Below are 27083 nucleotides of genomic sequence, written 5' to 3'. Positions count from 1 at the left end.
GGAACGTGGGACAAACAATAGTGACTTGACAGCTTATTGATGCTCTGCAGTTAAAACAATGGAGTAAACCACAAGCACAACCGAAAAGCTTTGTTAGCCCTCCAGCGTTTTTCCTTTACACAGCAATAAAGCCTTAAAGAGCTGCATGAGTTGCAGTGATTACATCAAAGGAATCAAATGACTTCAGATTTTTTTCATTCCAATGTATCGGTTAACTCATTCATTCAGCCAGCAAAACCTGCTTCCTCATTATCTACTCCTACAGGCCTCTTTATTAAATTAAGATGTGCAAATGTTCAGATTCTTATGTGTAACAAACCAAGAGATCTCAAGTAATCGGAGAGTGAGGAGATAAGACCCTCAGACATCATATGAAGACTAGATCATTCAACTCAGCCTCTGTGAAAACCTACATGCTACCAAACTCCATCTGACCAATCCAAACAGGTTCTTTCTGAACCGTGGTCCAATCTTATCTTAATTAAACTGGCCTATCGTGAGACTCCCTACATGACCTTGGCCTCTGATTGGCCTGTGGTATTCTTGCTGTTTCATACAGCAGCCATCTTAGTGTCCTATAGAACATTCAACTAAAACCAGGTTTTGACTTTAATTTCTACTCTTGTTTTTCATTAAAATTTTGACTGTCTAACTCGTCAAGGCCAAAACGGAACATGATGAAATGTTCCCAAGGACAGAGAGCCATCAGCTCTACTGTTCCTGCTAATCTCAATCATGAAGAAATATGATCCTCTTCCCCCACACTGCTCATAGGGGAGGTCATCTAAACATAAATAAGCCTCATAGACAAGCTTTCCCAAGTCACCTCCATCTTTCAATCTTCATTTAAGGTTCCTACTGAAAATTCTTGTGTTAAGGGTTCCTTAGGACCACCCACATATTATAAGGTTAAGAGAGAATTATGGGATATAACGACCACACAGCAAAAAAGAATTATTACTTTAAATGACTGTTTCAGTGAAAACAGTCGTGTAAGAGAAAGTAAGCCTCACTCCATTAACAGAGTTTACTGTCTGAAGCTACACATTAATGTGTTGTCATGGAGAGAATCCTACTAGCCAGTGATTATAATTCTTTCCTCAACAGACTAGGAAGGCAATTATTTCAAAGACCATACCAATGTAATAGTATCCTTCCTCCATACTTAGCTTAAACAAAAAAAAGTATTTTAAAAGAAAGTCAGAGATCAGAATTCATACACGTATTTATATACTATAGTTTATTGAGCCACCACAAAGCTCTGAGACATGGCATGATGGTTACATCCATGTTAATTGTAGAAGAAATTACATTTCTGTCTGTTACATCCACAAACTTCTTATTTTGCATGTAACAGTGGAAAGCGATTAACACAAATCCTATAATAACCCGTCAAACAACTACATCTGCACAATACTTCATAATGATGGAATTATGCAAACTGATATTCATGTGAGCACACAACAGTTACCATAGTTTGTGAGACTGGGAACAACAGAGCTTGTATAACCTTTCCGTAAGTGCTGCTTTTATTCTGTCATTTATTCTGTCACCAAACACACCTATATTAAAATGGACTGCAATGAAATTTATGTCATTCATTACCTACATACATAAAGTCATCCTTTCATTTTTGTGGGGGTTAGGGGGTGCATGAAATGTATCTCTGACTCCGTTGACCATATTTAACAAAGAGCATGGTATCTCCAAACAGTGTCTGTTGACCACAGTTCTTGAGCACAGCAAATCATATAAAATTTGAGTTCATAGTTCAAAGGTTTTGTGCATATACACTTACCCACCACTTCATTAGGTACACCTGTTGAACTTCTTTTATTCTAGAAATGGCTGATCTACTGGGATTTTCATGCCTAACCATCTCTAGGTGGGCCTTGTTGGGCTCACAATGGGCTCACCATAACTGGACAGCTGAAGACAGGAAAAATGTTGCCTGGTTTGATGAGTGGAGGATGGATGGGTCAGAATTTGTTCATTATTTAAACACCAAAGCCTACTGCTGTCTACTTTGTCCATACCTTTATGACCATATCTTCTGATGGCTACTTCCAGCATGTGAGTGTGCCATGTCACAAAGCTCAAATCATCCCAAATTGATTTCTTGAACATGACAATGAGTTCACTGTACTCAAATGGCCTTCTTAAAAATGGACTACTCAAACTAGATCAACTTTGGGATATGGTACAACAGGAGATTCCCACCACGGGTCGTGCAGCTGACAAGTATGCAGTAACTGTGTCATACTGCGATCGTCAATAACTCAGAAGAACGATTCCAGGACTGTGTTGAATCTAAGGCAGTACTGAAGACCAAACAGGGAACCAACACTGCACTAGCAAGGTGCACCTAATGAGGTTGGCGGTAAATACATCTATGGTAGTGATAAATAAATAATACATGCATTACAATACATGCAATAACTTTTTTTTTTCTTCTTCTACATCTAGTCCAAACGTCATTGGTGATTTTCCATAGCAGGACGCAGAACTCTCATTTCATTATTGATGGCAAATTCACAAATAATCAAATCCGTGAAAGTTCAACCCGCAGTCGTGCGTCTGATATGATGCAGCGAGCGGCTCCGCACACAGGCCAAAAGAAAGTAAAAATTAACCAAACCAGTGTAGTATGGTTGTCTCTCAAATACGGTTGAAAAGATTTAGGTCTGTGAAGAAGTGGCTCACATGCGTTCACTGACGCATTATGCACACTGTGGAGTTCAGAGTGCTGTAAAAGGCCATTGTGCTCTGCTCTTTGACAGACAATGCTGCCTGTGCGTCTCATGTAAAAATAGCTGCTTAGGTGACGTCGCATTACTCTATAACATGGTGACATCAGTGTCTGGCTTCACACTCCCTTCCAGTTTGGAAGTTGTCATTTCATGGCTATTAACAGATATGTAAATATCCCTTGCATAACTGTTACCTAGTGAGTGTTCAGCTTAGCACCATGTTGCCTTTAAGTTACAAAACCTTATTGACTCTTGCATACGATAATAGAATATTATTCTAAAAATTAAGCAATTATACCAAGACAAAATCTTGAGGAACAAGTGATTAATTACTACCTACACAGAAGGGAGGTTATATTATTGCAAAAACAACAAACAAACAAACAAAAACACACTAAAAATGCTTATCTTAATGACTCATCTAAACATATAATGACAGCTCGTGCTAGCCCTCCACCTCCGCCCACATTGAAGCATGCACTCAAACAGATTAGGCAGTAATGCAAAATAATTATCCAAAATCAGATTTGGCTTCAAGCAGCACTCCATTACTGTGGGGACCCAGCTCAAGAACAGTGGAAGCCATGTCCATGTCCCCAAGTTCACAGTCGTCAAAAGCATTACTGCTGGTAATGCGATTTTTGCAATTGGTTAGTGTGGCCAAGCCCTAGGAGTAGAACGCATTCCTTTTAAAAGTTCATGAATCATTAATCTGTTACTGTCGTCATCCATTATCCATTTGAATTATAGGCCTCCTGCATCATGCTGGTACCTTTTTGGGTGAACACACACACACACACACACACACACACAAACAATTTAGACATCATGATGTATGCTGGCAACATTCAAATGTCAGTGCATGCGAGAAGTCATTTGCTAGTAGTGCATAGCAACAACAAACATAGCATTGCAGTCACTGACACTGCAGTGAAAGCAGGTTTGCACTATAAAGAGTTTCTGTTTGTACTCATTAACAAGAACCCAAGTTGATGATTTTTCATAATCGATGTAGTTCGATTATAGACCAGTTGTTGCAGTCTTAATAAGAAACAGGCCACCTCATACCAACCAATGGCATCTTTACTAAATCACAATACACGCCTACTGTATAGGCCATACACATGTTTAGACAATACACAGTATGGTACATGCAAAACACCAGGAAAAGCACACACATTATGTTGTGTAAGCTCTCAGTGCTTATGCTAGGAAACAGGCTGAGAAGGCTGTTAGGACACGATGACTCTTGGTAAAGTTCAGCCATCACGTGGTTCAGTCCTTGTTCCTGATGCCGTGCTGATTTAACAAGGCCTTAATTAAGGTTGGGGAGATAAGTCTCCTCAGAGAACACTGCTATGGTAACCACAGGTCCCACCAGCGCTACGTCCCACTACTACTCACTACCATCGGAGTCTGCAACTCAACCCTGAAGAGCCTGGGATGCATTTATTTTACATGGCCAAATGTAATTGGTTTTACTTTAGTTTCTGCTGAAATGCAAATTGAAATAAGTCGATTATACACAGAGCTCCAGTTATGTCTGTTGGATCTTTGATGGCTATTATATGTCCTACACATTGGTTAGGCTTTTTAGAAACACTACATATTGGGTATCACCACATTATTTCTACATTGTTAGGTATTCAGCTGCAGGGGAAACATGCCAAACCATTCAGGCTGTTCCTTCCTCAGAAAAGGGCAGTGAGGCCTGTCAATTAAGACCTGCTTTATTCCAGCATTCAGAATTAAGACATTTACATTTATGGCATTTGGCAGATGCCCTTATCCAGAGCGACTTACATTTGATCTCATTTTTATACAAGTGAGCAATTGAGGGTTAAGGGCCTTGCTCAGGGGCACCTCAGTCATGGCCTCTGGTCTGGCAATTGAACCCACGACCCTCCGGTCACAAGACCAGTTCCCTAACCACCAGGCCATGACTGCCCTATAAGACCTGCTTTATTCCAGCATTCAGAATTAAGATCTGCTTTATTCCAGCATTCAGAATTAAGACCTGCTTTATTCCAGCATTCAGAATTAAGACCTGCTTTATTCCAGCATTCAGAATTAAGACTTGCTTTATTCCAGCATCAGAAGACCTCGGAATAGAGATATATTGGCATGTTTGAATTACATATAAAATGTAATTTAACTAAATGTTGAGAGCTCATCTAACAAAACTTAGCAAATTATCAAACAGCAGAAAAGATTTTCCCCCAATGTTTTTCCAAACTCCAACCATTTTAGCTTCAGGAGTGTAAATGTCTGCAGTCTGTAATCTTGATCAGCTGTCCTAAAATTAGCTATAGGCCATGTGATCATACTAAAGGTTTCACAAATACCCTGTCTGAATATAAACTTGCAGATAGCATACCAATGATAGATAGTCATTATGAATGTTCAAGTTTTGTCATCTTTATAAGATTTTTGTGATTTTTGTTATCTCTGCAGTGTTGTGCAAGAGGACAAACTGCCACCGAAGAGGCACTTGTGTTATTAAGGGAAGGCCAGGTGCTAAAATTTAACCAATTAGTTGTTCAACAACCAAGACATTCTCAAAGGTCCCAAACTGGAAGGGCATGGGTGTCCCTGACTCCTGTGTCTGTCATCCGTTTGAGCAAGATGGAACCAGCTGGCTATCCATTCATAGTATTGCAAGCTAGCAGAGTCACAAAGGAACCTAGGACAGGACAGTAGCTCTTTGTTACTCTGCCGGGCATCATAGTACATGAGGCATGGTCTTATGACCAAGACAAAGCCACACTGGCACCATCAAGAGATGCTGCTTGATGGGACAGCGACATCCAAGGCACAGATATTGTAACACACAGGTGGTATGAGACATGCAATATATGCATCACTCAGCATCGCTGTGATTACCATTAATGCTCTACTCTGAATCTATATTTGTCTAAGGCTAATTTAATTAGGAAAATAAATGATATACAGACATTACATTATATATTCCGTAGGAATATTATACAACACATTTGAAAATGATCAAGATGAAAGCACAAGGCCTTGCCAAGTGCTTTCAACTGGCTGTCGTAGGAGACATAATTGAGAGCTTTTCGTGTAAAGCTGTCAAATGTCAAATTCTATGCTTATGAGTATGCACATATATATAAACTAAAACAAGAAATTTTAATTTACATTTTGCAAATCCTTCTGTTCACAAGGGGTTACATATTTATCGGTATTGTATAATCTATGACTTTGCTGCCAAAACCTTGTTCTACCTGCCTCGCCAGATGAGTACCTAGAGAATTAGAAAACAGCTTTCAGGTACACACACCACTTTCCCAAGAAAGTTCAGAAGTGATATGGGTATAAACTTCCTGAACTGATTAACTAAACAAGCTGTGTTTGTCTTCTGTGCAGCAGTGTTTTACCTGTCTAAAAACAGGGCCAAAAACGATCAGCACACGTTACTATTCAAACAGCCCAGTAAAACAAGACGTTCATAGCCTACTATAGCACCATACATTTGGGTTATTATAAAGGCCTATTTGAATGAAGCTAGCCATGGTCCTGCAAGCTATTTATTTCTTCCATTTCTTCTGCTATGCTAAGGAATCTCATGGTAATGTTATCTTCAGACAGCAGGTGGGAGGGCTTGATGGGAAAAAAAATCAGAATTCAGAATTCAACACGGACTCTACATTTATTCCGGCACAGTCAAAATGCGAACATACACTCCATTAATTTATGTCCAGTGGGTTGCATCTTTATTATCATACTGTATGTTCCAATGGATTAAGTGACCCAAGTAGGACATACTGTATATCCATCTGCTAATGTATTTTCAGTTGACTCCAGTCAGATAACTGAAAAGTGTCCAGTTGAAGTGTGTCAGCTGTAATGATCCGTCAGTGAGGAGCGTGTGTCATGACATCCCCTCCCCTGGTGTTGAGGTTCCCACGGTGAACCCTAGCCATGTGCTTCTTGTTTGCTTTTGGTTCCTGCTTTCATTCTCATTCTGTTATTATTTTTATATTCGTTTTTCTCATCTGGGTCTTGTTAAATTTCCTTCTAAAAAAAACTATTAAAAAATGGGACCACATAAAAATTACCTGAAAAACAGTGATGCTTAAGCATGTTCATAGGAGCAATGGGAACACTGGGCAGATTCTCTTTTTAATAAAACACTATTACATTCAAATATTTATAATACTTTCCAACATATTCATTGGGTCATTAAAGATGTTTGTGCAAGACATCCAATGCCTAGTCATGTTTTCTCTCTAAGCAAGAATGTGTGTTCGATATACTACAACAGTACAGAGGGTGTGTAGTTCAGCTTCCTCATCATTCCAAAATTACCCAAATCTACAGCATATTGCAGCTCTCAGAAGTGATCATACAACTCTAAAACAGATTTGTCATCCCTTTGAGCAGTAAATAAGGATTTTTTATTTTAATTAATTCATTACACCTTAAATGACATATGTCTATAATCTGTTGAATGTCTGTGTCTTATATGTAGACAATTTTTTGACAATTTCAAAGTTTTTAGAAAGGTGATTTGAAAAAGATTTAAATGATCTATATTTATCCAAGCATTAATGCTTCCCATGGATCAATACTTAAAAGAAGACACAGCAGCTTGGGCTAATAACTCAAATGTGATTAGGTCACATTTTTCTACCATAAGGAAATGATTTTGCCTCAACCGATAAATAAAATTCATAAACATGGCCTCCAAATAAAGAAAGCATTGATTTTGCCCTTTTTAAAGCATTTACTGAGTCAGCCTTTCCAATGATTTCCAATTCACAATGCTGAAGTTATCAGTCCAGCAATAATAATCCAGTTTTTAGTTTCTGAGCACCATCTGTTACCATGATCAAGAAAGATCCAATATTCCCTCAAATTGTCCTGTTAAGAACATACAAACCCCACAGGCCTCTATTTAGAGGAAGCTTCGCACAGCAACTCCGTCCAGCAATCTCATTGATAACTGAAGTCTTTCCAACATCACATAATGCCCAGGTATCTTCAATAACCCATGGGACAAAGGGCACAGAGGCAGAGCCAATGGAAAGTGTGGTTTTGAATGGGGAAGCTCGGTTAAGGAGTGGTTAGCGAGCTATGCTCAACAATCAATCCTGCCGTGAGGACTGACTGTGCTCCTTCTGGTATCCACCTCCACTGAGTTTCTTCAGCTCTGGGACATAAAACTCATATAACCTGATTGACCCATTCATGATTATTTTATCACTTTTTATGAGTTTGTAGGAGTACTGGCAGAACCCGTCTTGATATGTATACCACTTGTAGAATTACTATCAGCAAGATGTGATACGGACTAAATGGTGTGGACTATACCATGCAAGCTGATTGCTTAGGATCAGATAAAAGTTCATGCTGTGGTATAGTAGGGGCGTGATCTATGATATATTTGAAAGTTCAGGCCTAAAGGTAACTGGCCTTTGTGTTTGACGTTTTCCAAAAATGATCACAATTCACAATAAAGCTAAAACTTTGAATGACTGATTTAGAAGCTAATTGCTAAATGAAAAACAACCACATTTGTTTTCATATGCTGATCTTTTTTTGTGAATAAACCATTGGCATTAGATATAAACAGGCAGCAGATGACCACATCCAAGCCCTTAAGCCAAGTACTTAATAATGGACAATAGTGGGTGATGGTATCATGTTGTGTACATGTTGTGATGCAGAGATGCACTTTCTTGCTTCTAAGTATATGGTGGGCACAGGAGCAGAGGAGGGCGTCTGTTAGGACGCGCCAAGCACTTTTCAGAGGCCTTGATTACGCTATCGAGTTTAACCTTCACGAGATCACAACACGGGACCCGTCTTTCATTCATGATATAAAAAACAGAACTAAGCAAATGAACATTGCAAAAAAATAGAGAAACATTTGGTTTCAAAGTAAAGTAAATTAAAGACATATTTGTGTACGCTGACAGTTTAACACAGAGCGACTCACTCAGGAGTTTCATGAGAACCTGTATTTCAAAAGGGCCAATTCCAGTGTTTGTCTCCTTGGTAACAGAATGCCAGAAAGTCGCAGTGTCAGGGGAAAAGATATGGTTTAAAGGAAACTTGCTGTGCAAAGCACAAAAGCCTCATCTTTCTTACAATGATTCAGACATAAGGGTAATAGGTGTAATCTGTTAGTGAAAGCTTTTAAGATACTTGGAAGCATTGTATTTGTTTAAGCTTTAATGTGATTTCACTATTTAAAGTATTTTACATTTGAGACTGGTTCCTGTTCATTCAGTATCCTTTCTGATGTTGGTAAATATGACACTAGTTCAATGGAAGCCATCAGGCGGGGCTGGTTTATCTAATCATTCCCTCCTATGAACTCTCAGTTCTTTCCTGTCTAGTATTTCCATCTTTTCAAAAGACTCCTCTAAGCTCTGTGGCAATCTGGAACAATATTTGTACATTTTTGTGCTTTTGCCCACTGATTTGAAAGGTGGTTGGTTGGTCACTGCTGTGGTTAAAATTAAGAACTTGAACTGAAATTTATAAACAATTTTGTTAATTATACCAAATTGGCAGATTAAGCATTTTGATATAATGTACAATTCTAAACAGTCGCCCAATTTCTGGGAAGTGAATTGAAACGTATATCTATAAAACGGGTTTATCATCAAACAGGCCCTTTCACCATAGACATCACTTCCTTCAACCTCATTAGGCAGGTGACTCTTTCACTATAGTTAATAACCTATTGTTTATATTAGTCAAATGTATTGTTAATACAGATACATTTCAGTAGCTATGTTCAAATGTAGTATTATTTTAAAAGCTACATTACATAAACACACTTTTATTTATTTTTACATTTTGTTTCATCTTGTTTTAATTAATTCTCTGTTCTGTACACTCTGTACTAGACAACTGCACTACAAACCCAACAGGTGCAGGATAAAACCTTGCAAAGTAAAAGAACTATAGGCCAGCACGAAGTGTGATGTACCCTGAACCGAATGAGGCTCCTCCCTCTTCTCTTCCCGAACAATGCCCATTCACAGATCGCGAAGCATGAGAGAAGAGGAAGCCAATCAGGGATCAGACAGCAGACAAGGTCTACTAAATAATTCAGTCTTCTTTACTAAGATACAGGAAGGCTCATGACCCATGTCTCAAGGACTCTCAACCACCGTTTTCCAGTGGCGCTGGCATCATTACAACTGTACGTCACATGCACCTGGACACTTTTGTCAGGAGATCACTAGTGGAATGAAGGCCAAAGAGGAGCGCTTGTGCGGAAATGCTTTCCTGATACCACGAGAGCTGGCTGATTGACAGAGGCATAGTCTTACACAGAACCCGAAACCATCACGACAGTGCACATTACAGCTGACTGTTAAAAGGTACAAGGTAGGCTTTTACTTAAGAAGACTCTTTGAAATGTGAGGAGTAACTTAAAGGTGAGGATGATAAAGTTAATTAAAACAAGGTAAAGAAGGTAACTTGATGCACCCCTCCATCATGGTCCCGATTCAGGTATGATTTTACGATCTGACCCCTTGAATGCGCTGGACCAAGCAGCTAATCTAAAAGTACAGTATGCGTTAGCATTTGTCATGTCAGCTCTCTGACGAAAACATTCCACAGTGCAATAAGATAAGTGGTAGTGGGTAGTCAGTGAGGTGTGAATGTCGCTTTTCATCTCTAAGGGAACAGTTGAAAAGTCACTTACCGGGTCGGTCGGGCCACAGAATGCTCGGAATGCTCTGGGCGCGTCAGTGCCGTGGATCTCCAGGGCCATGCATGGTCCTGAGCAGAGCTCTGCCACCATACCCTGCAGAGCAAGCAGTCAAGAGTTAACCTGCTTATTGTACCCACCACTAAGCATGCGCCAGAGAAAGAGCCCATTATGTGAGAAAAACTTGGTGAGTCATCAGAGCCCCTGGAAGACTTGAGAACAGCTCAGATTTCTACTCTGCCTCTAAATAAATATATAAATCAAAGCAAGAGACAACAATTGCTTTCATTGACCGGAGTGCCAGTTGTGTGTGGCAGGGTCACTTTACATTTGATGTTAATCTACTCTGGTGAGATGGTCTCTGGAAGTCTGAGGTGGTAAAGGGTCCAGAGGGCAACAGTGCTCTAAACCTGCAGAGCATGAGGACAGTCAATAGCAGACCACTGAACTGCCATCATAACACAATTACAAATAGAAACTAGTTTCTAATAGTGGCACTGCATATTTACGCTTCAGTACTGCAGAACAAGAGCAACAGCTGTTATATAGGCTGTGTGCAGTAACTGCAGCGCACTTAGCTTAACATTCTACATGCTACATTGTCATTACACATTACATTTTCAACTGTTGTTACATTCAGGAAGGATGTCAAAGCCAAGTTGTACTTTCCCATCATACCTTATACTTTTTGAAATCTAAACGAAAAAGCAGCACTCCTGTACGGCCACCAATCATACATCACCCACTGTAGCACATATTCAAAACCTAAATATATTTGTCCTGTCAGCTCCAAGTAAAGTAAAGCGGGGGGGATTTTTAGGAAGGAGCTCTCAATCAGGCAGACTTACCAGTGTGTTTGGCTCAGCTGAAGCTAAATTAACACTGACAACAATAAACTTATATTCAGACTGAAGATACACACACACAATTTCCTAGTAAATTACAAATATTCAAAGTACAAAAATAATCAGAAGCTCCACCATTTCATAACCCCTAAACAAACCCATCTAAACTATTAACAGATCATCAACACATGGTGGTCTATGTGACTATTAGGAAACACAGATAAAGAAACGGATCAAATGAATTCAGCAGTTAAGGCATGGCTATTAACTCAGAGGTCTGAAGTGTGTCTCTGCTAAAGGCTCATGCAAAAACATCACCAATCCACTCAAACAGCTGTTTATTAAGAGTACAATGTCTGAGCCTTGCACGGTACTTAATATTTTTAATATTACACATACTATAATTCCAAAGTAATAGAGGCTTGAGTTCTCTCATGCTTTTACAAGCATAAATGGACTATGCAATGTGTCTCATTTGAACCAACATGCTACAGATTAAGTACATAAACTTGCTTTCAGCATAAAGGAAATGCAACTGGAAAGTGGTAAGACACGCATGCTCCCTCTGTCTACAGTGAGACACGCATGCTCCCTCTGTCTACAGTGAGACACGCATGCTCCCTCTGTCTACAGTGAGACACGCATGCTCCCTCTGTCTACAGTGAGACACGCATGCTCCCTCTGTCTACAGTGAGACACGCATGCTCCCTCTGTCTATAGTGAGACACGCATGCTCCCTCTGTCTACAGTGAGACACGCAGCTCTTTCTTTGTTAGGGAGCCAAAATATGAACAAATGGCAGAGGTACGTACACCAATCTTCTAAGACTGCACTGGGAGCCACTCATAGAAATGCAAAGTTCTATAGGACTCAACAATATGTGGGTAAGTTTTACGTAATATGGACCTCATTGCTTAGCTACTTGAGTGGAGCAGAGAACAGGCCACCCCTGTGAGTATGTGAGTGAGTGAGTGAGCATGAAGAAATCATTATGGTGATGAGTTTTCATAGCAACAGCAAAGGAACTATATAAGGATTTAAATTGGCTTATTTATTAGAGGCCTGTGATTATAAATGTGTCTCCAACTTGACTGAAATTATTGATAACTGATAACTAAAACACCATCACTCTACATATAGTTCATATTATAGTTTCTGGATAAATAGAGAAGTCATGTTCTACATGCAGCAAAACCACAAAATGCTACACATCATGTTTTCCCAGTGTGTAGATGACATTATGTTCTTTTACAAAAAGTGTTTGGTCAGGTGTTCTCTGTACTTACTGTATATTCCGCGACTACCCCTTTATAAACTTCTAAAAACTCTTCTGCATTGGCTTGGTCTAGGTTGAACTGTAATGAGAATTAAAATTATTATGGCAAAAATTCCAAATTTGAATAGGAGAAAACATAAAACAAAAGCATGCAAAACATGTATTGTCAGCTTCAAAGTGGGTGTAGTAAATCACTTTAGGCCAAGGAATCAAACAAGATTTTTATTTGAACTTCCAGGAAGGAACGAGGTTGAGGGAGGGAGGAAAGCGAGAGTGAGAAACCTTCTCTACCTATCCTCAGAGATGTAACGTATTAAAGCAACTCAAAGCTTCACTTCCACATTAATGGAGTCATTATCCTCTCTGGGAAACATGGAAAGGAGAATGTTACTTATCAAATTATAGGTTAATATTAAAGCTTAGACCCAGAGCCCAAGCTCAGCAGATGTGAAAACCAGATGTCATACTGAAATGCTGGAACCTATACCAGAGCCACACTATTAACTTTGCTAAATATAAATATGTTTTAAATCAGGTCACACACACTGACATACACCTACAGTACATGCCTAGTGATCAGCCTACATGCATTATTAAATATGTCCATGTATGGCATCTGGCAAACTCTTTCATCCAAAGCGACCAAGTACAATATGAGTAACTGAAGGCTAAGGGTCTTGCTCAGGGGTCCCAACTGTGCTAATCTGGTGATGGTAGGTCTTGAACCGGCAACCTTCTGATCACTAGTCCAATACAACTGCTGAACTACCACTGCCAGACAAAGGAATCTGTAGTTACATTTATCAGGAACATGTTACATCGTTGCAGACACTATAACTGGCCTGAGAGTATCTCAGTGAAGAATTGTAAGCTGTCCCTAATGTGTCCACTATCTGGTCAATAGCAATGTCAGTGTAGATGATAAGGATGAAGGTAATCAAATGTATCTTTTTCCATGAGATTTCAGATCTTCTGGAATGCAAGATCACATACAAACCATCTGTGTACAATAAGAATAGATGTACACAATCCATTTATATTGACGGTGTATGTACCATTTGTAAGGCAGAGATCTCAAATCCGGCTTCTGTGATGGAGTTCAGAATCTTTCCTGTCAGAGCTACAAATACACAAAAAGAATATGCATAAAAATAAGAAGAAGATTCGAGGTAAGTAACCACAGTGTACTTAGGTTAGACATGTAGAGATGTTAAAAACTAGTTGTGTACTTTACTACAATTATTATCTCTCTCTCTCTTAATATATATATATATATATATATATATATATATATATATATATATATATATATATATATATATATATATATGCACACACACACCTTTATATATATTGAAACATATATAAGACAGACAGACAGATATAGACAGAATTGTAGAAGTGCACAAGAGAATCAGGATGTGTCAGACAGAGGTCCTTCATGAGCTGTGCAAGCAAAGTGCTTCTGAAGTAATAGGAGAAGGACCTAGTACATATATGAAAAAGTACATGTTCAAATCATAACATTCATTCCATGGGGTTCTAAAGTTCCAATACTGTAGATCAGCTATTTTTCTTTGAATTTCCCAAGTTCATTTCTGAGGCTGGTTAGAACAACACTAAACCTCACAGGCAGTGTCAAGACTGGACAGAATTAGCCACAGTCTCATGCCACAGACTTGTCAAACACTAGGCTTCTGGACTAGGCCATATTTACTGTGCCCTCTAAGAAAAGGCACTAAACAGACTGTGTTTTAAACTGTTCCCCTAAGAGATTAGACACCGTGATTGGATCTGAGTGTGAGTGTGTGACAGTTAGGTGGCAGGAGAGGAGATGGGGTGAGGTAAGAGCCAGCAAGACGAAGAAGGATAAACAACTGGAGGAAAGAAAGACTCACATGGAGACTAGTCTGATTTTCAAATGATTACAAGAGAAAGCATTAGTGACAGACTGACACTTACAAACTCAGAACAAATACAGTGCGCCAAAAAAACGCACCCGAATCACACTTGACAAACAAGCTGTAGTTCTTGGAGGAAACCTTTATCCTACTGTTTACTTTTCAGAGCCGGCTGGGAGCGTTAAGGCCAAACATAGAGTTCACAAGATCATAAAATGAAACGAAAGACTTTGAGCTCCATTAACGTACTGCTGTAGTTCTATCACTTCCTCTGTACAGATTGTTCTGGAGTGAGCACATGGTGATTATACTAGTAACAACCTCACAAAGGGCAGTGTCATGTCAGCCTACACTATAATGTTTCAGCCAAAAAAAAGTCAAAACCTTCCATTTCATTCTTATTTTTTTTTTACACTTAGAATCTAAAATATGTCAGAGGAATAAAGCACAAAAGCTCAAGTTTCCTCAAACTTGGTCTAAAGCTATCCCAGGACCTAATCCCTCCCAAACTACCCTAACAGGCAGGGTGCAGTAGAGGGTCCCTTGTGGAGTGTCTTCAAGCTTCTCCCCCTGGCATGTTAGTATAATAGCCTGCATTCATCAGCAGCAGAGAGTGTCCTCGGGAACAAGAATTACAGGTCAAATACAGGATCAGGGCTCAGATGACAGAGTACACAGGTCTGCAGAATAGAGGACCAAGTTTGGGCAAATTATCATAGCACACAGGCCAACCTATTTTTCTGTACGTGTAAAAGAAACACACAAACACACACACATACACACACACACATACACAGGTGCTCTCATACAGACACAGACATGCATGATGCATCTTACATAAAAAAGGTATTCTATTTATAAATATAACAACACAGAATCCAGATCGCAACCTTATTCCCTGTGGCTGTAGTACCACCCATGGAATCTGGCCCCATGAACAACACCTTCACACATCCCCCTCAGCATCATCACCAAGCCCAAACTCACGATCACATCCACAGCTCCCAGACAAGTTGCCAGGCAACAGTGTTATGGCTGCTTAGCAACACAGTTCTCTATTCTAGTCACGAGGGTGCTCTGACATTGGCTGAGAGGTTTTGTCTATTTCCAAGTCAACCATGGCTGGTCACTGGATAATATCTTCTATGTGATCTAGTACAGGAAGGGAACATAAAAGCATGTTTCCACTGCTAAAACATTTTGGCATATTTGAACCAAACATGTGTTCTGTTGGCCAAGGCTATAAGGAACCAGCTCTTAGTTCACATAAACTTTTCTATTAGTTTTATGTGTTCTATTTCTATAGTTCCATGAGTACTATGGACAGTTTAGTCTGACTTTCAGAAGTTACTGCTAAGGTTGCACTTCTGTTGAGAGAAGAACAAGACAAGAAACAGACAAACCTGAAAAAACAGCCTGGTTCATAAGATAATCAATAAATACATACACATAAATAAATAATAATAAACACCACCCAGAGAACAAGCTGTATGACTGGAAAAGTCTTAAGTAACATCATCTTGACAACTGTACAAAAGGACAAAATATCTACACACTTGCTTCCCACAAATGATAAAATAAAAAAGCCATCTGGTTTATTATCATGTTTATTATGCATTCATCAAGATGAAGCATTCAACAGTAAGGATGAGTAAATCGTCATTTACCACAGTGAGCCACAAGTTTCCAGCCACAAATGTTATTGTGCTCGCCTTAAAACTTTAAAAAACTTATACCTCTATATGGTAATATTTAACATTCAGACAAGCAGGTGTTGATAAGACAATTAAAGAAACACTAGTGAGATTAGAATCCAGACTAACAGAGGCAAACGCCACCTGAGGGATTATATGTATGAAATGATCTGTGCTGGGGGTTACATAATACAAAGGCAAAAGCAACAATATAGATGGGGCCTGTCCCACACATATGGCCAGCAGAATCACTAATTATTGCCCAATCTTGCAAATTCCTTCGATCCCTTCAGGGTCTCCTGTTATCAGATATTATTAATGTCTCTTGCCACTTATGTGTTTTGGACCCAATACCTTATTTAAAAGTAATATAGGCTGCAACACACTCAAAATCACCAGCTGTCAGCATCCAAGCTAGAGGCCTGCAGGCATGACACACTCCCAACGGAGGTATGGGGTTAGTGTGTGAACACACCGTGTGTACTCGTACTCTCCCAGTGGGTCTCTGGTGGTATCTGCCAATCTGGTGACTCATACAAGAGCAGGTGAAGAATCCTTCTCTTTAATAGTTCCAACATAACAGGGCTCTCCAAAGAAGTTCACGTAATAACATCCAAAGCCAAATCAGGAAAAGGTGTACTCTAACCTACACTCGCCAGCCACTTTATTAAGTACACCTTGTTGGTACCGGGTTGGACCCACTTTTGCCTTCAGAACTGCCTTAATCCTTTGTGGCATAGATTCAACAAGGTACTAGAAACATTCCTCAGAGAGTCTGGTCCATATTGATATGATAGCATCACACAGTTGCTGCAGATTTGTCGGCTGCACATCCATGATGCGAATCTCCCGTTCCACCACATCCCAAAGGTGCTCTATTGAATTCTGGTGATTATTGAGATCTGGTGACTGTGGAGGCCATACGAGTACAGTGAACTCATTGTCATGTTCAAGAAACCAGTCTGAAATGATTCACGCTTTATGACATGGTGCGTTATCCTGCTGGAAGTAGCCATCAGAAGATGGGTACACTGTGGTCATAAAGGGATGGACATGGTCAGCAACAATACTCAGGTAGTCTGTGGCGTTGTCACCAGCCTGAACCGTTGAAGGCAGGATGAATCCATGCTTTCATGTTGTTGACGCCAAATTCTGACCCTACCATCCGAATGTCGCAGCACAAATCGAGACGCCTCAAACAAGGCAATATTTTCCAATCTTCTATTGTCCAATGTTGGTGAGCCTGTGCAAATTGTAGCCTGAGTTTCCTGTTCTTAGCTGACAGGAGTGGCACCCAGTGTGGTCTTCTGCTGCTGTAGCCCATCCACCTCAAGGTTCGACGTGTTGTGCATTCAGAGATGCTCTTCTGCATGCCTCGGTTGTAACGACTGGTTATTTGAGCTATTGTTGCCATTCTATCAGCTCGAACCAGTCTGCCCATTCTCCTCTTACCTGTGGCATCAACAAGGCATTTGAGCCCGCAGAACTAATGTTCACTGGATATTTTTTCTTTTTTGGACCATTCTCTGTAAACCCTAGAGATAGTTGTGCATGAAAAGTAGATTCCCAGTAGATTAGCAGTTTCTGAATTGCTGAGACCAGCCCGTCTGGCACCACCAACAATGCGACATTCAAAGTCACTTAAATCACCTTTCTTCTCCATTCTGATGCTCGGTTTGAACTGCAGCAGATCGTCTTGGCTATGTCCACATGCCTAAATGCATTGAGTTGCTGCCATGTGACTGGCGGATTCAACATTTGCATTAATGAGCTGTTGGACAGGTGTACCCAATAAAGTGGCCAGTGAGTGTATATATGAAATACAAGCATCTACCAGCTGACTATAAGTTAAACTTTAAAGATTGATTTTTCTCACGTCAATCATGGACAGCTAATTTAGATCTCTCCCCTATTGTAGCTCTGCACAACAGCACCATCAATACAGAAAGACAAAGGTTCTTACTTTCCCTTCTAAATTACCAGTCATGCATACACAACTGTCAGAGAGCCTGCCTACTGCAATTATCTGGCTCTGTCTGTGTCTATGAGCCCCTAAATTTGGGTCTCAGTGGCAGAGGAATTGCTCCTTGGGGGCCCATGGCTGACCATTTTGTGAGGAGTTAATGATCTCTCCTATACACTGGTTCCATAGAACACAATGTGAAGCCAGCTCCAGGGAAAGGAGGAGTGACGCTCCCACTGCATTACGAAGCCAGCTGGAACTCTGAGGAACAGATATCATCACAGTTCACATTTGTAGACCTGTATGAAGTGTGTGTGTGTGTGTGTGTGTGTGTGTAGTGGGGGTGGGGTGGGGGGGTGTGCTCAGGTCAAAATGTAATAAACTATCGGGTAGCTGTGGTGAGTTTGTGCCTTGGCAAAATAAAATGCTCTCTATAACTTTTAAAGAGGAAGCAATGACCTGTTTCAGTGCAACATCTACCTCAATGCACAGGACCTTTAACCTCCCCGTAAAGAGCCCTGCAGGCATTCTCCATGATAAGGGATCAGGAGAAAGACTTCGTGAAAAGCCATAGGGAAGGTTGGATAAAAGCATGCACTGGCCTTAGGGGTTACACACTCACCAACAAACAAGAGGTACAGTGAAAACAGGCTGCAAGGAGAGGGAGACAGCCATATCACGAGAGGCTGAACAGTAAGGAACCAATGGGGAGCTTAAAGATATTTGTGCAGTTGACTGACGGAATTAATACACGTGTTCTCCAAACCACCGTATTTTTACACAAGCACGAGAGGTGTTGAGATTTCAGATATATTAGTCTCTGTAAACAGCTGCGTTCTCACTCAGCAAGACACACATGCAAGCCACTTCAGCATGTGCCAGGACGTGTCAGGAGTGTCAACCCAATCAAAGGTCTTTCAAGGTCCTGCTCCATTTTGTATTAAGGACCCATTAAATGGGAGTGTTTCCATACAAAAGACCAGATCCAAATAATGAGGAAGACAAAAATCACATTGACTCATCCACTCAAGCACTATGCAAGATTTACTTGTATGAATAGATTTATAATCAGGTTCTCTTAAATTACTCTCTCATAGAACTTGCCACATTTACCTGTTTTCTGTTATTTCAAATTTTTTCTTAGGAACGAAACGTACGAGTGGTCCAGACTTGTCCTAGAAGTCATGTGTATGAAGTCATTTCCCATAGAATTTGTTATTCCCAGAGACAGAAATGCAAGACAAATAGACTGTAAGCCTGAAGAAATTCTAGACTGAACATACATCGTAAACATGATGTAAAATCTTGTTGCTATTCTCCTATAACAATCCATATCAGACAATATCCATTCACTAGATTTGCAAAGGCCTGACACATGACAATACTGGGCACGAGGCCCACTGTAAGACTGGACAATACGACATTATCCAGCATCACTCTCACTCGCTTATCTGTCTTTACCATGAACTGCTCCGGTTTCACTCATACTGAGTTATACTGAGCTGCTTTGGCAAGTCTTGAGCGTTTACATTTTTTATTTTTATTAGGCCTTTCATTTTCATTTCTTTTATGGCACAGACCCTAAGAGACAACACGAATAACACAATCAACTTTTAATTTCTATTCTTTGTCAATTTCACTATATCAATGTTAATATGAAGTTTGTTTAATTGCTGATCTCTGAAAACAACTACTTACTTATCTACTTACTAACTATCCTAGCAAAAAGAAAACAACAAAGGTGTGACAAAATACAGGACATTGGCTATTTTATTAGACAACAGTTTAACACACACACACACACACACACACACACACACACACACACACACACACGTGCGTGCGCGCACATTTAATATTACCTTCTGAGATAGCGTGAGGTTTGATAATGCAGCAGGTGCAGTCAGAGTACTGGGCTGTGTTGGGCGGACCATGCCCCGTAGTGGAAGGGAAAAAGAGTTCCAGCTCCTGTGCAGAGTGGACAGAATGAAAGCCAAATGAAATCAAAGTCAGTCATAAACCGCAGAAGTGTTCAACGAGTTCTTAAGTCAGACATTTTTGATGATCTTTAATGAGCATCTGATGCCCTACCATAAGGATATCATTCTCGTGCAACAAGAAAAAAACCTGTATATTTAGTAATAAACATTGCCTCTAAACGGATTAGAACGTTTTGTTGTTGTCGTCGTTTATACCCGTGCAGCAGAAGCCAAGGAGTCCGATCCATGGCCAGCGTTGCTAGTGCCGTCTGTGCCAAACCTGGCACGCAGACTGGCTGGGTTGTCCACGCGTGCTGCTCCAGGGTCAGTGGGGCCAAGAACTTTCCTCCAGACAGACACTGCTTCGTCTCCCATCAGCTCCATGACAACCACCGGCCCAGAGGTCACAACCTGTACCAGGTTACTGCTCAGCCACAGAAAAAACAATGCCCATGTGTTAATGATCTCAGATAAGAATACCATCAACTTAAATCATTAGCAAGATAAATCTTATTAATAATATATGTGGCACTATACAGGTCTGAAGGGCAAGCCACATGGAATGTCATGGCAGTGTCTTTGCAATGTCCTCAAAGGAATCCAAGACTTCAAGGTTATGCTCTGTCAGTGGCTGGTTGTAAAACAACACTTCAATGTCACTCAAAGACAGCAGAAAGCAGTGGAAACGCCACTTGAAAGTGACTGTGGACAGCAAAAAATTGCTGATGCAAGCAGATTGGCATTTAAGGTTTCTTTGAAAAACTCACATGCAACCTTAACACAAGTGAATAATTCACCCAGGGAAGACTTACTTGAAAAAAGACTTTGACTGATGTTCCATGTAAAAGTCTCCTGCTTGCTTCCTGTAAGAAAGCCATAAAAGTACACACAGTTAATAAGTGATCCAATGAGTGCCACTCAGGTCTACAGTAGACACAGAGGCCTAACACAACAACTACCTGGCTCCTTTTCAACTTGTTTGCGAACCTTAAAATACCAACAAGTTATTTTTCTAGATCAAAAACTGAAACCCATTTAATGGTTCTGCAACAGGTCACCATCATAGTATAAAGGTTTAACACTAGACAGTTTCATTAGTAGGCAAACAATGTTTATGATGGCAGCAGAGGACTCTTATCCTTGCGAGAAACCAACAGCAAGTGGCAAAAAGAGCCATGGATGAAAAGCAGAAAGGCATGATCAGCCTAAAAAAACACTCCCCCATACAGTGACACAGTCAGGCTTCCTGGGGGAAAGGAAAGAGTAACACTCAGCGCTTTCCATTTTCCAACAGTTAAACTGCCACGATGTGTCACTACTAAAAGGGGTGGGCTTACAATACACAATATATGTTCAATCAACAGACTGGACTAGAAGGTGATATGCTTAGTATTATCATAACCCACTTCATGCATGTTAAGCACTAGTCTATCAACCTACACTTTTGAATGTATAGTAACCTGGACAATGATCAAATGTAGTGGATAAATATTTTTTACTATACATTAATAAACGGTCACTGTAACTTCAGTTTCTATCCTTCTGGCAGTCAGAGTTAAAGAATAAACTAAGCTGACTGATGGTATTGTGCAAAACCTGTTAAGCGTGGATTTCCAAATGCAGATCTGATGTTTGGAAGTACTCCAACAGGAAGCGACTCTACGTGTGAAAAATCTTCAATTAGATAAGTGGATGACAGTGAATAATGACACTGCATTTACCCCTGATCATACCGGATTAGGAAGGACATGGCAGGGCCTGACTGGGCATGTGTTTACATCCCAGTCAGAAGCAAATGTGCCACCAGCTGCTCTTCCAGAGAGGAAGACAGAAAGGGACAGAGTGAGAGTCAGAAAGATGCAACTAAGAACATGAGGGCAACTACGAGATTAGGTAGTACAGCCCAATTCGAGAGATTAAGCCAGACTTATTTTAAAAAACAGGTCAGATGGGTATGGATTAAGTTTCCAGGACCAACTACAGAGCTACACATTTAACAATGTGTCTCTCTAAATTGTGACTTGTGTATTCAAAATCATTCATTCATTCAGAGATGTGCAGATCCTTTTTGCAAACCTTTTACTCTTTCAATGAATCAAATGTGTTTGAACTTTTCCATAAGTTTGTGAACATCAAATACTGGCAATGTTATTTATGTAATTAATAAATTATTACAGATTCACTGTGGAGTTATTATTATAATTAAATAGATTTGAATAAGGTTTTTGCAATCCTTATGTAGAATCATGCAGCACCACAGGACTGAGAATGGACTGCAATTACAATCTGATGCAGTTGCTTATTTTTAACTACCTGGATCAGTCTGGTTTATACAGTTGCTCGACCACTCTAGTTTAACCTGTAACTGACTGACAGACGGTGTGTGTTTTAGCAAGTGTAATATAGAGATTTGATCAATCTGAGCATGAGCAGACGAGTGGATGGAGAGAGAATCAACTGTGGTACATTCTGTGTTCACAGCTGCAGCTCAACAGCCCGGCTCTAGGAGACATGCCTTCTTACAAGGTTCAGTTCTAAACCAAACCAGCCTGATCTAGCTAGTCAATGTCCTGAAGAGGCTGATTTGTTGCATCAGGGTTGGTATCCAAGCCCCAGTGACTGGAGACCAGTGGTCTACACAGCAAACACAGACATAGAACCACAAGAACCCACACAAGGAGCCTAAAGTATCAGTACTGAAAATATATGCTGCTCTTCTGTTTCCCATCAGAGCCATTTTCCCTAGCAGGTGTATGCTGACAGACTCCGCCCCAATTCCAAGACGTTCTGTCACTTGACAATTCACAGCATGGCTGTAGCACATCAGTTCTTAGGATTACAGTTTCAAATGGCTTTGAGCAAAGACCTCTTGATAACCTCTCAACTTTCCTGTTTGATGTCAGATGCTTTGCAGGACATCAAACAAACGTGTGTGCAATTGTGGACTTAAATAGCTTTATATTAAAAACCAGTCCTTTCTGCTTTGCATGGGTCTAGTTGTTACATATGCAATAAATACCACTTCTGATGCATAAAGCTATTTAGTAGGTGGTGAAAAATAAATAATTTGTTATGAGGTGCAACATTGTTTCTTGGCCTACCAGCTTAGTTTGGTCATTTTGGCTTTGGTGACAATGAGGCCGGCGTCATAAATCATCTGAATAATGTCACCCACTTTGGTCACTGCATCTGGCTTAATCATAGCCAATGTCCTGAGGAAGTCAAACAAAAAAACAGAAACATTTTATAGATGTTTAGGGGGAGGAGGAACTGAAAGACAGGGAACACGGATAAAGTAAGCATGGGTTTACGAGAACTGAGCTGTATGGTCTTCATAAGGTTCACGAGGAACAAATGTGGCTTGTGAAATGACCACTGTGGGGAGAAACCAAAGCCAGGCACGCAATCGTCTTCCACCTTTACATAATCCCTGGAAAAATGTACTTCATCACAGCTCTGGGTCCACAAAATGAGCAAATACAGTGTGAAAGCCAAGGATCCCGATCAGAGTGCCTCCCTCCTCACTCAAGGTCACTCTGTGCTTGACACTGCTAGGCTGGTGAAAAAGATTAGCAACCACCTAATTAATTCAACTATATTTTCATTAAAGAGCTAACACAAAGCAACAAAGCAACCATTAAATTAATCCAATTTGAATTCGCAATTCTATGCCAGTTCTGTATGTGCCGATATTAAATCTAATATATGTTGGTCTAAGAGCAAGACTGAAAACTTGAAAGAACTGGTCTGGAGTGATCTAATGTAAATGAACATATGATCTGGTAATCTGTTCACTACTGCTGCTACAAACCGTGAAGAGATCAATACACACATAACAACAACACAATAATGGTTGTTGTTAAGCAGTGTGACCTGTCTCAAACTAAATACAACCATCTTATTTTTAGCAGTACACTGAAGTACTGGGTTACCTCACAATTATATATTGTTTGCTGTGGCATCGGTTTAAACCTAATGAGTCTACAAAATATAACCATAAAACAGATTCTTTAGTCACTTATCTCTGCTCTCTCTGATTTACATTTACAACACAGGTAGATTTCTGATTCTGAAACATGGGGAGAGATGCAGCTACTGTAAAGAAAGCCTCTTCTGTTTCCGTTCAACACTGGAGTCACCGCATCACCAATAATTAATATTATCAGCTGAGAGCTGGAGGCGTTTGAAAAGGGTGACAGGCTGATTCATCAGTGATAAAGATGTTCTATTTGGCTTTGATTCGGAAGTGCACTTGGCAGGCTGACTCTGTAGTCTGCTTAGAAGCCATCTAGTATGGCACTGAAATACTGGCCACTGCACTGTACAGTGGGAGATATCCTGCTGGACAAAAAAAACCCTCCCAAACTACATCCTGCTCATTTGGAAAGTTGAAACCTGTAATGAGCATCACAAAAGGTGGTTGGAATGATGTGTGTGCAGAGTGATAAAAACAGCTGACAACAGACTACGGCGTTAGCTTTCATTCTGTCAATCTGTTATCAAGGTTTTCATATCAAAACAATGATATAGCAACAGAGTATAAAGCAAAGATAAACACCCCAATGGTGTATGTTACTAACAATATCTATCTTTGTTTATCTGTATACTTTTGACAGAGACGCATGGTGCTCACACACTCCCCCAGGGATTCAAATAAATCCATGTTTACAAGCCTTGGTATCTTTTTCAAACATAATAGTGATGTGAAGGAGGGAACTTGTTTACAAGTCTTGGTATCTTTTTTAAACATAACTGATGTGAAGGCAGCGGCTTGTTTACAAGTCTCTGTATCCTTTTTAAACATAATAGTGATGTCAAGGAGGGGGCTTGTTAATTAAGCATTACCTTTCTTTCTTACTGCCTAGTTTGTTGGCTGTATAATGATCTCCATAGTCAATGAGGTTGAGCTGACGAGAGAAGACATTGACTCGGTTCCCCACAAACAGATCCTCTTGATGAAGGTCGTCATATTTGGTCCTCCTCAAAAATGCACGCTGGTTCTTCACATCATACTGGAAGATGTCAAGGGAGATATAGCAGGTTGAGAGAGACTTTTCTTAGACATTTATCAGACTTTATTGGAGACGCAACACACAACATGAGCGCTGGTGAGCCTGAAACGTGATGTGTGCAAGCAAACCCCAGATACTCACCATCTCCACCGATCCATCTCTAGGATAGAACAGAAGCTGGTAGCGACGCAGGAGAGCAGCGTTTGGGTCGTACCACTCAGCTAGGAAGGCAAAGCGCTCCTCCTGTGAACAGCATGACACAAACACTCTAGGACCTCTGTGATCTGCCTGGGCCTGGTGAGAGGATGTCAGTGGGCCAGCTCCCATGCTAGGACAGGGAGCTGGAGAGCTTGGGATCTGACCCCCAGCACGAGCAAGCAGCTGGCCTGTGTCACAGTGTTGGAGATGAGCACTTGTGGTAAGCGTGAGCTGCTCTTCCCCCAGGGGTCTTCCACCACAGCTGGGTGAGCTGCTACTAAAACAGACAAACAAACACAGCCCTAGAGGCAGGGCTCACAGAACCTCTGATACAGTCACTAAATGTGAAACAGGTGATAGTTCTAAAAGAGTGCCTGTGTGTGTGTGTGTGTGTGTGTGTGTGTGTGTGTGTGTGTGTGTGTGTGTGTGTGTGTGTGTGTGTGTGTGTGTGTGTGTGTGTGTGTGTGTGTGTGTGTGTGTGTGTGTGTGTGTTGGGGGGGTTCCAAAGATTACATTGCTCTATTGTAAAATGAAGTACACTTAGATTAGACCGTGTTAGACTCATATGTAGCCTTACAGAGCATTCGATGTTCAAATTAATATAGTATTAAATGGTGACTGAGGATGGTTTGTCAGGTGGCTCCTTTCACCTTTGTCACCTTCATACTGAGCAGAGAGTGCCCTTGAATGGAAAAAATGGAGGCGATAGTGTTGTTGCTCCCTCATAGTCTGCCCCCTGGTGGACGGAAGGCCACACATTGCCGATGTAAATGGGATTCCAAGAACATGTGATCAAGACAGACCTGTAGTAGAATACTGATGAGAAACGCTTTTCAGGCTGCAGCATTAACCTGCAAGCATCAAAGATCGCTTTGCATAGTTACAAGAAGTCAAGGTCATATAGACTACTATAGGGTATGGAATTCCACTTTAGTTTCAAGATGATTTATTAACTAATAACTCCAAATAATCTTGTTAATAACTGAAAGGGTATGCAATATTTGACATAATTATGCAGTTAGGGCAGAAACTCACAAAGACTCTGAGTGCTCTGTTTCTGTAAGCATTTCTGGAAAACGCTTTTAGTTTGGAAAGAACTTTAAATAAAGAACACAGCAATTAAGTTAAAGAAACAAACACTAACCCAGTTCAACAAGTGAAGACATCTTCCAGAAGACACCATCAATAACATAGTAGATTAGCTGTTCCCACAGCCATGTTTGATAAATGAAATGAATAAAATTTCATATTGTGTAGTTGGGCTATAAATTGCAGTTTATTTATTAAGATTTCACATCCACTCAGAACTTTTTGTCCTGAACTCAATACAATCATAGGCTATAGAACCTAACTGACCTAACCCACCATATAATATAATTAAATGGGCTAATGTTTACACCAAATTTAGCTTTCATAATCTTACTAATCATAAACAGAGCTATCTAGTCATTTGTGATATTAATTCATACTTTTCTGTTCTGTCTTCGTTTGTCTTTCTCTCTGAGAAACCCTTTCACACAATTGAGCAGTTTGTGTCTAAAGAATGGTGGGGCCCATGCCCCAAGTGAGGCTATTTTTACCCCTTAATGGGCTGTGGCAGATAGTATTGGTATGAACAGCTTCTAATGTAGATGAGCACAAGTAAGAATGTGCCCTATTGGCAGATCTTGATCCCAGCCACCCAGAAATATGGAACTGAACTCAACTAACTGTGAAGAACCAAAATCAGGTGACAATTCCTAAAAAGAAGTTACTGGCCATTACTGGAAAAA

The 27083-nt window shown here is 40.3% G+C and overlaps 1 protein-coding gene across 8 annotated transcripts in view; it reads right to left on the bottom strand.

Moving 5' to 3' along the window:
• nme7 (NME/NM23 family member 7) overlaps positions 1-27083 on the bottom strand; it is a 30142-nt gene that overhangs the window by 1163 nt on the left and 1896 nt on the right. For 2 of the 8 annotated variants that reach the window (XM_077015053.1, XM_077015049.1), the window contains exons 1-11: positions 25962-27083; positions 25476-25588; positions 25255-25356; positions 24947-25113; positions 23203-23313; positions 20914-20964; positions 20318-20525; positions 19985-20090; positions 13620-13684; positions 12575-12643; positions 10438-10539 (exon numbers count right to left, since the gene is read on the bottom strand). In XM_077015053.1, the coding sequence (XP_076871168.1) occupies positions 10438-10539; positions 12575-12643; positions 13620-13684; positions 19985-20090; positions 20318-20525; positions 20914-20964; positions 23203-23313; positions 24947-25113; positions 25255-25356; positions 25476-25588; positions 25962-26070 (1203 nt within the window). In that variant the 5' untranslated portion in view covers positions 26071-27083. Of the gene's footprint in view, positions 1-6; positions 3523-10437; positions 10540-12574; positions 12644-13619; positions 13685-19984; positions 20091-20317; positions 20526-20913; positions 20965-23202; positions 23314-24946; positions 25114-25254; positions 25357-25475; positions 25589-25961 lie in introns of those variants that run through there. The other 6 variants (XM_077015056.1, XM_077015057.1, XM_077015055.1 and 3 more) reach the window with 5 other exon arrangements.

Source organism: Brachyhypopomus gauderio, chromosome 8 (genome assembly GCF_052324685.1).
Source record: "Brachyhypopomus gauderio isolate BG-103 chromosome 8, BGAUD_0.2, whole genome shotgun sequence".
Lineage (NCBI taxonomy): Eukaryota > Metazoa > Chordata > Actinopteri > Gymnotiformes > Hypopomidae > Brachyhypopomus > Brachyhypopomus gauderio.
The sequence above is the reverse complement of the archived record's forward strand: the minus strand, read 5'-3'. Positions and strand labels throughout refer to the sequence as shown.